Genomic DNA, 14,493 nt, shown 5'->3' with positions numbered 1-14,493 from the left:
GGACAATGCACACAGGTCCATGTTTCAATACCTGGTACATGGTAAGTCCTTAGTAACATGTGGTTCTTATTATTACTGTTGTTGTCATAGAAATTCTCTTTTGAGTCTTTGTATGCTTGAAAACGAGAAAAGATTTGCTTGGAAGAGCTCACCTTCTCTCCTCTTCCCCAAATCAGAGATGAACACAAGCTGATGAGTCCTGGTGGACCATTCATCCTCCAGCCCATGCAGAGGAGTTCAAAACGGAAGAGAGAGGGGAGAGAGAAGAGGGTGGCCAGGTCCCGGGTTAGAATCCACTGTTTCCCATCAGCAACAGCTTTGGAGTCCAGCCACCTGCATCCCCAAGCGTGGCTACCTCGCTCCCATGACAAAGCCCAGGCGTCGGTGGCAAGAACATTTTCAGAAGGACAGAAGGACCTCATAGGTTGACACTCTACCTGGTCGCCCTCCCAGTTTACTGAGAGGACAACGGAATCCCGGCTGTTTCAGTTTTCTGAGGGCAAGAGGGGAAACCCCATCAAACCTGAAGCGCTGGTACCCAGGGGTCTGTCGGAGGTTGGGCGTGGAGAGTCTGTACCTCCAGCGGGCGCACGGCGCATGCTCCATAAAGACCACACCCTCGCGCAAATTGACTGCCAACGGTGGTTTCTTCCGCATCACCTACTCCGCTGCCACCCAAGCCCTCCTAAGTTTCTCCGACGCCTTGGGAAACCAATTCAATGCATCCCTACCCCCACTGTATACCTATAACATCTTTAAAGCATAAGGCTTGGCACAAGAAAATTTAAAAATAGACAACTCTACATTTGATGCTAAATGCATGTATCCCTTAGGAAAATGTATATGAAACTTTTCCCCTCTCCACAAAAACCAACTTAGCTTTTAACCAGTGCCACCGAATTGACTGCAAGCTAAAATCAGCTCATGGACACAGCCAAAGCCGGTCCGGCATTGACTTCTAAGAGCCGGAGGGCAGAGCGCATGTGTGACTGTGTCCATTTTCCTATGAACATGAGCAACTTACTTTACTGGTACTGCAGCAGGTCACACACACACACACACGCACACACACACACACACTCACACCCCACTTTAGAGTTGGGTCTGGTGGGCTGGTCCTGTTTAATAGAGAGGGGTGAGCTCTGTGTAGACTGAGGAAGGTAAAAAAGTAAGGACGTGCTCAAGCCCATGCTCTTTGAAGGGTAATTCATGTTGTTGCCGTTGATTTTTCGTTGTCCACTGATTTTACTTCCAGGGCAGCTCATCACACTGGGCCTAGAGCCTCACAAATGAGACCTTTCCTTCTCGCGAACACAATGGTTGCTAATGTATCCAATTCACCAATGTCAGTACTTCACAACAGCACTATTTTCAAGATGCTTTTATATTTATTAGAAACGATATATTTTTTAATTGCATCAAAACTCTTCTGATGGCTTGGGTTTGGGGTGTTTTTTTTTCCTTTCTTTAAGGACCCTGCATTTGGGGTGAAGGGCAGTAAACAGTAGCCAGTCCTGATTGGACAACAGCTGTTTCTTTATGGGAACCTTACTTGCCAAGTAGCTGGACAGCAATACCCATTTGGTATTCATGGGAAGTACTTGCTGAACAATAATGACAATAATTGCCTCTGATTCTTGTGTTTACAACACTGCCAAAGTATCATTAGGGCCTTATTTATAGATAATAATGCTTATTAATCACAAGTATTTGAATTTTGGAATGTATTAGATTAATATTCTTTTGTACCTCAGTTCTGTACTAATGCTGTGAAAGACATTTACTGAATGCAACTCATTGGGAATGCTTATTTTGAGCTGCAAAATAATGTGTGTAATTTGCAGGTGAAAGATAAAGAAATTACATGGCTACCTCTGAACAGCCTCCACCATGATCAATGGCCAACATGGAAAATTAGGCCTTAACTCTAAAATGAGAAAAAAGGGAAGCAAAATAGATATCCCTAGAGGTATTATTTCCAAAAAATCTTGTAAATTCTTATGACAGGAGAACTTCCCAATAATAAGTCTATTATCTTGTTTTGCCATAAATCTTCAGTGGATGGCATTATTTCATTGAAAAGGGTCTGGGGTGAGAAATAATGAGTGATTCTGTAATAATTCCGCGTTGTGTAAGTTTTTGGAGGCTCAAGGAAAAAATAGGGTAGTATGACTAGACTAGTAATTGTAAATAGCAAAAGTACAATCTTAGGTTTAACTGCCCAGTTGTTAAATATCCTTCATTCACTTATTCATTACATTTTTCTAGATGTTTACTTTCTGTGCAAGCAAACATTAAAGCTCTAAGTATTTCCCTATTTTTAGGCGCATCTAGAAGTAGGAATCATGAAAAATGTCAAAAGATTATCACACTTTTTCATAATTTCTGTTAGTGTAATAAAACAACTTTATAAATAAATATAAAGCATTACTCACCTATAGTTTTCACCTGGCCACTCCCTCTTGTTATTATAGCAGATATGAAATCAGCAATATTTTTTATCTGGCATACATTTTATTTGTTCTTGGAGTAGCTTATGTGTTAGAACAATATTTCAGTTGTTTAATTAGATGAATGCAAAATGTAGTGACATAATTTTCCAGAAATTTTTGAGAAAGTAAGCAAAGCTCATTAATATAGATTCTAGGTGCTATTTTTAAAATAATATTTGCAACTAGATATCTTTTTAAAAATCTCCTGTAATTAAGGTTTACTAATGTTCTATAAACTAAACCCAAATCTTATCCTACTCTACCGAAGACTACTTTAAAATAGTCTATGGACTAATTACCACCTACAGTACATAACATTTTCCTCTCATATTTTTGTCCCACAGAGAAGGTTAAGGGACTGCACCTTTGAATTCAAATTACACAGAGAAAATTGTCCTCCCTAAAAGACCCTTGAAAATGTGTTCAGCAGATGTTTGCAAGTCAGAGCGTACAAGATTCTAATTTATTAAATGTATAATGCTAACATTTTAATCCATTGCTAAATGTAAATAACTTTAGCAATCCCAGTTGGACTATTTAACATTAATTTAAAGTATTTTACAATATGTGTGTGTCTCCTCTCATGGGGCTAAGTAGAAAGGTGAACAATTATCTAATAACTTCAATCAATGTACTCAGACAAAGCTGGAAAGTCAGCCCCCTCCACTCTCTTTATTTAAATCCAGTAACTGCCTCACCTGGAGGTCCATTCAGGTGTGTGTTCCAGCGGTACAATGTGGAATCAAGCAAGATCTTCTAGAACTTGTTGCTAGCTTACAAATTTAATCACTATAGATAGCCAATCTAGACTGTTCAAATTTCACTCTCTCTCTCTTTATTTTTTCTTAATAGCTAGGCTGAAGGAAGAGGAGCAATGCCTGAATTCTTCAAATAATTAATTAAATTCTCTGATTTATTTTGCCTTTGGTAGACATTGCCTGGTTTTCTCTTTAAAAGATGCTAGTAGTTGGATAAGGAAAGAAAATAAATGTTTTGAGAGAGCACAGATACATCTCACCTCGATGTGTGTCACTAATAGTGTCTAAACAGTGAGGCTGAGTACCTGAAATCCCCCTGGGTGTTGTTCAGAACCTCACTAAAGCAGTCTCACCCAACTGCTTACAGACTTAAAAAAAAAGGCGGGGGAGGAAAGGCAGAGAGGGAGGGAGGGAGGAAGTAGAGGAGAGAGGAAGAAAATGGTTAGTCTATAAAGCTGGAGTTTAAATTTATTAAGAAGATAATTCACTGTGAAACTGGTTTCACAGAGTAACTTGCTCTCCACCGACATCTGAGCAGTTTTCTAACAGCCTGGTTGGCTATGAAACTTGATATCTGTCAACATCTTATAGTTGCCCTGAGTTAATAAGCTTTTTCCCTTCTTTTCTGTAACTGACAAATTTTTTAAAAATTGGATCTTGGATGTCTACATTCTAGGGAGTTTTATCTGCTATATTATAGTTCTGTCTGCTTTTCGGCCACAGAACACCAAAGTATTTATTCTTACAAGTCTTTCTATATACGTAACTTGAGCTTACTAAAACAGTCCTTTACTCACTTCATTAATTAAATCGACAGAAAAGATTCTTTTACATTTTGGAGTGAATGACTCTTTATCCAAATTTTTTAATACACGTTGTGCAATTTTAGATCATTATATAGCCTATGTCTCCTTCTATCATACCACACCATCGGATAGAAAACTTTCTAAAATAAAAGACTAACTTATTTTTACAGTTGATTTTAAACCCCATCTAGAGTAAAATGTTTTTACTTCTTTCCAAGGATTATTCTTTTTTAAAAATTTTTTCATTTGTGGTATTTCCATCATTTTAACTTTAATTTTTTTTAAGAAATTAAAAAACAAACCTCAAAAAGCACTTCGGCTAAACTGATTTTTATTTTCACAAGCTCATCACTAATATTTAGACACCACCGATGAGTCATCAGTCTTTGAAATACTCTGAAATAAACAAGCAATAAATTACATGTGGGAATAAATGCCATCATAAACACCGTATATGTTTTTCAGCAAAGAAATGTACGTTGACATAAACATAGGAAAGCCAACAAAATATTTTGTAATATCAGTAAAAATAACTCTCATTACACGAGAGAGCTCCTATCACAGTCCTCAAGAAAATTTCAAACCTTTATCATTTTGATTCTTTTTATCAATGAGGACAAATAACTTTTCAAGCATAACCTTCAGGTATAATATTTCTTTACATTTGCTCAGCGTGAACAAGCATTTGGATTCTTGCCAATGTATTCATTTTAACTGTAATTCTTATTTCGACCAAAAAAAGTCTTTGAAAATGCAAAGATTCAAAATACTATGTAAAAAGAGGCAAATAAGTAAGATGTCATCCCACATTACACAAATCATTTCAAGGATAAACATATACCTCCAACTTGCTTTTCCATTTGGAATTATCACTAGACGACTGAATGTCTTTTAATGGCATAAAGACCCACAGAATTAAACTACTTAAAAAATGCTTTCCTTACAGCAGAATGGAAAATAAAACTAATGCTCTTTTCCATTGTGTGCCGAACTGAATTTTTGTTCGAAGACAACAGTGTTTAATTTGCAGGGGAAAAAAAAAGATGAAAAGTACCTGAATTTAGATAGAATGTTTATATTTTAAATTCTAACGTAGGGTGCGCTTTTTTATTTTACGTAAAATGAGTCGTTTGTGGTATTTTTAAATGGAGCGCGCTGCAAATATTAATACTGTGCGTGGATTGTTTTTAACTGACTCCTGTGGTATCATCTACAGCTGGCGCAATTCAGGTTTCAAAAGAAGTTTTGAAATTTTTTTCAATAGGCGTGAGATTTACTCACTCTCCCTCTTATTTTAGGACTGTCTGTTATAGAATGTATTGTTACTCGTTGAAGTTTGGTATAGTACACATGGGCATGTTATATGCAAATGTATTCAGTTGGGGTATGTATATATTTTGTTATGTTATGTACATAAACATCTACCCTCGTGCATATGTATATTTACATCATGTATAAATATGTGTATATTACCAAAGGGTCCTATACTGAAGGAGGAGGAGCTTCCAAGGGACTGTCATACAATATTTTAGTTAACTGTTAACTGAGGCTGTTTTCTACGAAAGTAATTAGGTTTGCTTTTTCTCACAGTCCCAAAGGTGGGTGTTTATAGACATGGTTTACTTATTACTGTTTTCCAAAAGGCTAGTTTTTTAATCTTATGTCAACATATGCTTCAAATAAATGAGTGGTCCCCCCCCCTTCACCTTGCCCTTCTCTTAGGAAGGCCTATGAGCAAACAGCTTGATAAATAATTCAAAGAAAAGCTGAACTTTGAATCCAAAGACAAAAACTCATCCTGTTAAACATTGACATTTTACCATTAACCTTCTTTACCAAATTTTAGCTGTCTACACACTATCGTATGAAAAGGAGTGATGGAAATAGTATCAAGATACTGGCTGGTGAGGGTCTCTTGAGGTGAGTGTGAGTAAATTTCACTCAGAGCCTTTCTCCAGAACGGGAGGTCTCATAGTGAATTGTGGGTAAGAGTTAAACCACATAATGTCCATCTAAATCCAAGAAGCAAAAACATATATACCGATGGTGCTTCCAAATTAGTGAAAATCCCCAGATGCAAACATTAGAACAGAAAGAGGACACAAAGTATTTATAAAGTTTATTTTTAGGATCCTCTGAAAGTCACGTTATCAAAACTACAGGTGGGCAACTGGGTTCATATTTTCAGTGATGGAGAGAAATATTTAGCCTTTTCTGAATTCCCTCTGCCCTGTGTTCCCCCTGAGAGTTGAACAACTTGGATAGGCTAGTTGATGTTGTAAGAAGGAGGGATTTCATTGGGCCCAAGTTTTCTATTAGGCTGCTTTCCTCTTGTCTAATAAGAGATAACTGACAGCCCTGTTCTGTATGAAATTATGAAAATCAGAGATTGGAGGAAAGGAGAGTCATTATTTCAGAACTGAAAAGGTGTGGGTGTCTGCACTCCCCGCGCCCCCCCCAAAAAAATTCCCATCACTGGAAAGGAGCCCGCAAACTGGCTGGCAGGTCAGCTAAAGAGACCCACAAAAGTGATATTCAACTGGTTCCCACCTCCACCCTATGCCTCCCAAAATAATAAAAACAACCTCCACGCAAGCCCCTTTGAAGGCCAAGACCGAGAGAAAGCAGATACACAAGCCCCTGAAACGTGGCTTCCCAGTGGGTGAAATCCCGTCTCAAGGGCAGGCAGGAGCCTGGAAAGGCTCTCGGTCGCATTTCTCAGCGGACACGGTCCCTTTCGGCTCACCCTCGCTCACGTGAGTCCGGGGGTCCATGAACATGCCGGGACCCCAAGAGGGATCTCTCTGGGGCTCAGAGGGTATGGAAGGCGGAGGAAGGAGACGCCCGCGTGGGGGGGGCGGGGGAGCTCTAGGTGGCAGATTTAGATCTCACAGCTACACCAGAGCATCCCTCACCGCCTCCTGCCCTGCCCTGCGCGCGCACCGCACTCCCACGCACGCTGCCCACGCACGCAGCCCTCGCGCGCGCGCGCGCGCACACACACACACACACACACACACACACACAGCACCACGCACACCGCACCTGCACACACGCACAGGCACACCGCTCCAAGCCGCTCTCCCTGCCGCTCCGCAGGGGAGCTCCTCCCGGCGCCCGGCCCTGCCCGGCGAGCGGACAGCGAGGCTCCCGGGACTCCGGAGCCCGCGGGCCGGGAACGAGGCGCGCGGCCGCCGACTCTGGCCGGGGTTGCCTGGCGCCGACCCGAGAGGGGTCGGGAGCGGGCAGGAAAGGCCAGGGAGGGGTGACCCGGCACGATTCCCCCCCCCACCCCCGGCTCTCCTGTCGCCCTCCTGCGCCCTCCTCCTGCCGGCTCTCCCCCCGCCCCTCCGCCGGCAGCTCGCGTGCGGAGGGGGCGCTGGCTGTGCGCGTGCGCGCGGGCCGGGCGCGGCCGTGGGCAGCGCGGGAAACCCACGCGGCCCGGCCACCCGCGGGCGGCGCGGTGGCTCCTCCGGCGCCGGCCTGCAGGGGGCGCCGCCCTCGCGGGGCCGCGGCCTCTGGCGCGGAGGAGGGACCGCAAGGCCGGCGCGGAAGCGGTCTCGGCCGCGCGTCTCTGGAAGGTCGCGCGGAGTCCGGAGGCTGTTGCTCGCCCGCAGGACGGGGACGGCGCTTTCCTGCTTGTCACCAGATAGTCCGCTCTCGTGTCCCGCGGCCGGAGGGGGACGGGAGCTGGCCGGGGAGGTCTCCTCCTGGCCGGTGGGCTTTGCCTGCCTGCTCGGAGCTCTGGGTGGGGAGGAGAGCTCTTCTCTAGCGCACGGCCGCGCCGGGCATCGGAAAGTTTCCTACCAGCTGGGGAACGGAGGCGGACGAAGTGCGAGCCTGCTTCCAGCCTGGGACGACCTGAAAGTACCAGAAGTGCCGCGGCCAGCCGCGCTCCCGGCTTCCCCAGCAGTCACCCCCTTTCCTGTTCGGGCGGGCCCTGGGCCGGGGGCCGGGGAGACCTGGCAGTCCCGCCGCCCGCCCGGTGGGCTTCGCGCCGCCACCCACGGGGACTGCCCGCCCTGCAGCTTCGCTAGAGGAGGACGGTGGAGCCACGATCCCAGAGGAAGAGTCCGTGTCCTCGCAGGGCACCGAGGGGTCTCGATCAGGCCCAGGGCCTCTGCAAATACTCCAGAGGGGCGCCCGGGCCAAGAGTACCCTTGGAATAGAACCTCGGACTCCGGGGTGTCCACGTCCCTTTCTCACTTCAGAAGTTCACCTGAGCTTGGGGTGGTGACTGTCCCCCGTCCCGATCGATACGGACCCAGCAACCAAGGCCAAAGGTGTGCAGACTTTTTTTTAAGACCCACATCTTATAAACGTGAATTTTTTACCAGGCGGCCCAGATTACTTAAAGCGTACCATTTCTCCGCGATCCAATTTTATTAGGATTTACTCTCATTTGTGCTCGGCTTCTCTGGGGAAATAATGCTTTGATTAATGTAATCCTGGCCCGGGATCCGCCACATGCCCCTCGCCCCTCTCCCAAGAGAAAGGGCCTGTTTGACAAACAATAACAGAGCAGCAACTCTTGCAATCTGCCCACACCTTTGGGGGTGGCTAGGGAGAGGGTGACACACGATCCCACGCCGTTTGCTAAAGGCAAGGGTGAGAGGAGGGAGCAGGCTGTGCGAGGGACGAACTTTCCAGACGCAGAGCCGCGGGCCCCGAGGCGCGGGGGCTCCAGGGGAGGGCCCCGGTGGGGTGCGCGCCTGGGTGCCTGTGCGCGCCCGCCCGCTGGTCGCTCCGGCCGTCTGCCTCTTTGTCCCCAGCCACAGGCCTCGGCGACGGGGATCTGCGCGCTCCCCGTGGGCATCCCCCGGACCCAGGGCGCGTCCACAGCGCCCACGCGCGGTCCCAAAGCATCTCGAGAGAAGATCTTGGGGGAGAACCGGGCACTGACCCGAGGCGCCCCTCAGCCGCCAAAACCTTGGCCAGAAACCTGGAACGCGGGGCCAGATTCAGCGGCTCTCCTCCCGCACCGATGCCTGCGCCCCTCCAGCCGTGCACACTCGGACACAATGCGGATCCGCCGCTAGCCGCGCTCGCCCCCGCGGCAGGCGGAGAGCGGGCGCCCCTTTCCCGCTCGTCCTGCACCTCCCGCGCCGCCCGGCCCCCGCCCCGAAGGAGAACAGCTCAATTACGAAAAGAGCGAAGGCAGGAAATCCCAGGCTCCAAGGCGCCCGCCGACGCTCCTCTGGTCCCCGTCCCCTTCGCCCCGTCCCCACCCCCAGCTTCCCCAGCTCGGGGGGGCGGGGGGGGCGGGGGCGGCGGGGCGAGGGGTCCTGCCCTGCTCCGCCAGAACAAAGCCCGCCGCGGGAGCCCGCGGCCGCGCACCGAGCCGGTGACAAAGGCGGGCGGGCGGCGCCGAGCTGCACGGCCGCGCTCCGCCGGCGGCGGGCGGGAAGGAGGCCTAGAAGGTGGGGTGCGATGCGCACCGGCTCTTCCTGGGCTGCGGCATCTCGCCGCCTTGTCCCCGGTGACTGGTTAGGGTGACTCAGCGTTTCCCTCGTCGCTGGCCCGCACCCCGTCTGGTCTCTCTCCCCTTTGTGCCTCTGGCCCCGCGCTCCTCGCTCCCTCCCCGCTTTCTCCGCCACCTCACTCCTCCTCCTTTACTCCCTCTCCCCTGGCCTTCTCGCTTTTAATCGCTTTCCGTTTTCTTTTTCCCCTAGAAAAGCAATGCTAATTCTACTTCTGAAGGCCGCTCAGGGTGTTCAGATAACAGTCTCAAAGTCCTTGCCGGGCAGTGGGTACGGAGAAAAGGGGAGGAATGGGTCCTCTTCATCTTATTATGCAAATTGTGCTCTCAGTAAAATAAAATGCAGTCTAAGGAAGCAGAGCTCGGCCCTGGGACCCCCAGAAGCCGCCGCCTATTCGAGAGAAGCCGCTTCGGAGGACCGCAAATCACAGCAGGGGGCGGGCAGGGGGACCCTGCGGCTGCGGAAGAGAGACACCACCACCACCACCACCCCCCGCGCCCAAAGCAAACCTTTCTAGGGAACGTCCCAATCTGACTTCCTAACCCTGGAAAGGAATCGCTTGCTGGACCCTAGCACTGACACCCCAGTGTTTTCGAATTTTGGAGACTTGAATAGTCAATGTTTTTCCAAGTGAAGTTTTACTTGTTTTGTTTCTGCGATGTGAATTTCAAATAAAGGGAACAGAGCCTAAGCCATTTGGACAACACACGCCTTGACTTCTGGAGGTTTTTTGCACCCTGATATAATATTACATTAAGAGCTGAGGGCTGTCCAACACCACTGTAGGCTTGGGATCCTCCCCTTGGGCTTTGTTGAGAAACCAGGCTCCCTACCTGAAATCTGGGGGGAGGAGGTGGGCCTTCAAAGCTATAATCAGACACAGAACTTTTAACTGGGGACTAACAAGCCCCAGTTGCATGAAGCTACAATGAACAAGGTCATTTAGTTCTACCGCCAAAGTCTCTTTGCCAGATATTTTAGTGCTGGAATTTTATTGCTGCGAACCACAGAGTATCCGAAGTATCAGTTATCAGTGAATATTGGTACTGTATTTTAAAAGTGAGCAGAATAGCCAGCCTTGAAGACCCCCTAAGGCTGACAGTCCAGGGTGAGCCTAGGGAGGGAGCAGGGCAGTGAAGTGGGAGCTTCAGCATCCACAGGAGAAAAGACACCACAGAAGCATCATTTGGGGGAAATGCCCAAAAGAGCAGCGTTCAGCCTGATAGAGCTGCAATCTGCACCCGGCTCCTCAGACAATAGCTAAGTTCAAGTGTTAAAAAAAAATCTAAAAAAAAAAAAAAAACAGAGGCACTAAAGTACAAGAATTGCTTTTTCTGGTGTGCTACAGACATCCATCAGGAGACTACCTGGTTCCAACCCAGAAAGGAGAAGCTATACAGGGAATCTGGGGGGTTCTGGGCAGGGCGTGTCCTCAAGGAAGAGAGGAGAGTTCATTCTGTTAGGGCCACAAGCTCAAAAAAATCCAACCACCCCTCTGGCAAAGCTGAGTTAATATTTTGTTTTTAAAAACACAGACACAAAAACACCAAGTTGACCTTGGCATATTTTTCTAGCCAGACATACCCACATGTTTTTGTTAATACATCATCATTACTCTGGTCAATCGGCTGGGTTCTCTGTTACCTAACCCTGTGAATTTAAATTCCAAGACCACTGTTGGTGGGGGGAGGTGAGGGGGGGACAGGCAAGAATAGTCCATCACGTTGTGTCAGCCACGGCTTCCCTAGCGATTGGTAGCTTTCATTACCAGACTTGTCAGGTGCACGAATGCAGCTACAGTGAGCAAACTGTTGGAAATGGGTTGTTTTAAAAGCATACACTCGATGACCAACTTATCGTGCCTTCTTAATTTAGATTCCACAATCTGAGGTGGTCTGTAGTTTAAAGCTGTCTTATAAGCGTCAGCAGTAAAGCTTCTTACTTGAGGGCGAGAAATCACAAGTGTCTGAATTTATCATTGCTCCTTTCAGCCCATCTAAGAGAACTAAGTGCTTGCTCCTTTCCTGCAGATCAGATAAATCAGTTATCAAAGTGATACAAAGAACCACACAGGAGGAACCATCGGGACACTTCCCAAAACTTAGCAAGACCAAGAAACAACCCACCCACCGCCCAGCCAGATGACAAATCCTCATTTCCACCCAAAAGCTACCACTGAAGAGCCCTTTCTTTGGATCTAGCACACAGTGTGGATGGTGAGTATGCTACACATTTTTAATTTGTAAATGCTAACGGCAAATGTGCTTCTGCACTGCCACGGCACCGGACGGAGTACCTTATCATTCTCAAATGGAAGCAAATGAGTAAATACCCAGTTTGTATTCTGTACATCTGACCCAGGTAATGTTCTTCATTCTCTCTTTTGGCAAAAGCAATTTCACCATCCCCAACAATTTAAAGTCTGTAGCTTTGTCCAGCTCTTTGGATCTTAATTCATACCCAGCTTGATTGTTCCCACCTCCAAATCATTACAGAATGCTAACGCAGTCTCTATAATATGCCAGTTCTCGAATTAACTTGTTGCTTTACCCAGAATTATTATTTTCTATTTCCTTTACTCGAGGTAACCTAAGATTGTAGATATCATGAGTAGCAAGCTTTTTTTTCCTTCCAGGTTTTTTTTTTAAGTAACTTTATAGAAAAGGAACATACAAAGCAGCCAAGATAGTAACCATCCCAGTGATGGTTAGTGAAAAGTGATACCAAAAAGTACGCTCCCAATATATACAGTTATTGCTTAACAACTGTTTTACAAAATGCCTGGCTAAACAGAAAAGTGCCCTTTCTCCTGAATAATTCTAAAATGCATTTAGCAGCCCAGGGCCTGCAAAGTAACCTAGAGCTTTGAGGCATTGGTCTAGTGCGTGTGGATCTCCCCCAGAAGTCTTTTGTCTGAAATGTCCGGAGAGCTGAAGAAAAAGCCATGTTTGGGTTCAAATTACACGGTTTCTTCCATTTCCCACTTTGTGTTATTCGCACAGACCTGATAGTACATTTCCTGACTCTAAATGTGAGAGCTCCTGGATAAAAATCATGGAATTAAAATGTTTTTTAAAGTGTCTCCTTTGCATACGTTATTCCCATAATCTTTCAGCCCTCCTAGATGAAATACCACTTAAACCCAAACCTTGACTTTTTCAAGTTAGTTTCAAAGCAAAACTTCTGGCTGGAACCTGGCTGGCTTGGAGTAGAGTTCGAAAGGATAAGATGTCTTTCCCGCTCCTCCAGAGGGACGGTAGAGCCTCCAGCCCGGGGCCCTTCCTGCAGGCTCGGTGGCATACTCACAGGTGTGGGGAGCCGCTAAACAACGGAAGCCAGCTTCTCACAAGTCACTCATGGCTTCCCTTTCTTAGGCTCTCCAAATCTCCTTGGGAAAATTGTTAGTGACAAACTGACTAATTCCTCAGAACCGGGCAGGATTTGCCCTTCACTATTTTAGGAAGTTTTCCACATATCTTTTCATCCTTCCCCACAATAAAGTTCAGTCTTCCTTGTCTGTATCTAAAAATCTCTGAGGCGGAAAGCCTGTGCTCTCTTAAAACTTTTCTGCAACTGTGTTAAGTCATACTGTGCCAAAAAGTTTCAAGCGCACAGTGACCTCTCAGGGATGGCTATTTGTATTTTCCCTTTTCCCTAACAAGCCTTTCAAGGATAAATCCAAAATCTTTCTACAGCCAGAGGAGGTATGAAGAATTAAAGGAACCACTAAATATCAAATGGAGTAAAAGAGATCCAGGATGCCTTGACTAGGTCTCCAGGAGCTGGATTTTTATTTAGAAGTCAAAGCCTGCATCAAGTTGAAGAATGTTCACTATTTAGTAGATAAGATCGTTAGAATGTATTTTTCTCTTCTTGACTGTTTCCCAAAATATACAACCCGAAAGCCAGCTTCTGAGGTAGCTCACTACATACCCCTAATAATTTTGTAAAGTGTTTTTGCTTTCACAGCCCAACTCTGTTTTCCAGACTTACATCCACTCTGCGGAAAGAAATGGAGGAATAGTTTTTTGAACTGTTTTTCTTTCGGGGCCATTTCACAGAAGGGGCTGGGTGGGAGATGGGGGGGCGCTCACTGTCCTTCTATTTTAAGGCGCTGTGCTCTGCAATGAATTCACTCCTCGTTGTGAATATGCATAGAAAGGTAGGGGCATTTGTTCCTTTGGCAAGTTTGGAAGAGCAGATTTGCTTTTGAAACAGCTGCATTTTGCACGGTACCTGCTAAGACGAGTCAGTGCGCCCCCTGCTGACAAGTCAAGAGTGCGACTCCCGAGCACTTGCAAAGTTTATTTTGTTCAGTAAACCGTGTCATATAAAATTAACAACAACAAATAAAATTAGCTTATATGTTTCAACTGTAAAAGTCCAAAACAAAATAAAGCTAGTTTTGGTGGCGCTAGAAATCTCTATCTCGGCTTCTTCTCTTTGGCTGAGCCAAGGTCCTTTTATCTAAAGCCCAGTGCACAAACATATAGCTTAATGTGACCAGTGTTCTTCCTTTTCTTTTTCTCTCTATGGCAACCAATATGCTCTGCTCAGAAATGTTCCCCATCAAGGAAACAAATGATCTTCAGGGAGCAGCTCTATATGGCATCTGGTCCAATGGAGCACAGAGAGTTAACCTCAGTCAAAAGCGACGCTGCCGGGCACGCAAAACAAGGAGCGGAAAACTGGCGATTCTTCCCCCCTCCCCAAGTGAAACCTGTTCCTCCTTCCTGAGAAACCATTTCATTGATTTGGCATCAACTGTTTTCAAAGAAATTACAAATCTCAAATTGCAAGGTGTTCCGGAGACAAAAGTGCAATAATATTCCAGCTATTTGATTCTCACCCCCTCACCACCCCAGACATGACTTCCTCTAAAAAGAACAAAACCAAGAACCTTTTAGGATCCTCTCCAGCCCATTTCACTACAGTAAGTAGGGTTCTCACATGGGCT

At 46.3% G+C, this 14,493-nt stretch overlaps 1 protein-coding gene across 1 annotated transcript; it reads left to right on the top strand.

The window, feature by feature from the left end:
• Positions 1 to 6,615: 6,615 nt before the first annotated feature.
• LOC114900928 (collagen alpha-1(VII) chain-like) lies at positions 6,616 to 12,155 on the top strand. Its single transcript, XM_029232488.1, has 3 exons — positions 6,616 to 6,714; positions 7,156 to 8,339; positions 11,567 to 12,155. The coding sequence occupies exons 1-3, from the start codon at positions 6,616 to 6,618 to the stop codon at positions 11,679 to 11,681; spliced, it is 1,398 nt and encodes a 465-aa protein (XP_029088321.1). The 3' UTR covers positions 11,682 to 12,155.
• The last annotated feature ends 2,338 nt before the right edge of the window (positions 12,156 to 14,493 follow it).

Source organism: Monodon monoceros, unplaced genomic scaffold, assembly GCF_005190385.1.
Source record: "Monodon monoceros isolate NGI ecotype Baffin Bay Population unplaced genomic scaffold, NGI_Narwhal_1 Super_Scaffold_19, whole genome shotgun sequence".
NCBI lineage: Eukaryota > Metazoa > Chordata > Mammalia > Artiodactyla > Monodontidae > Monodon > Monodon monoceros.
This window is presented reverse-complemented; position numbering and strand designations above follow the sequence as displayed.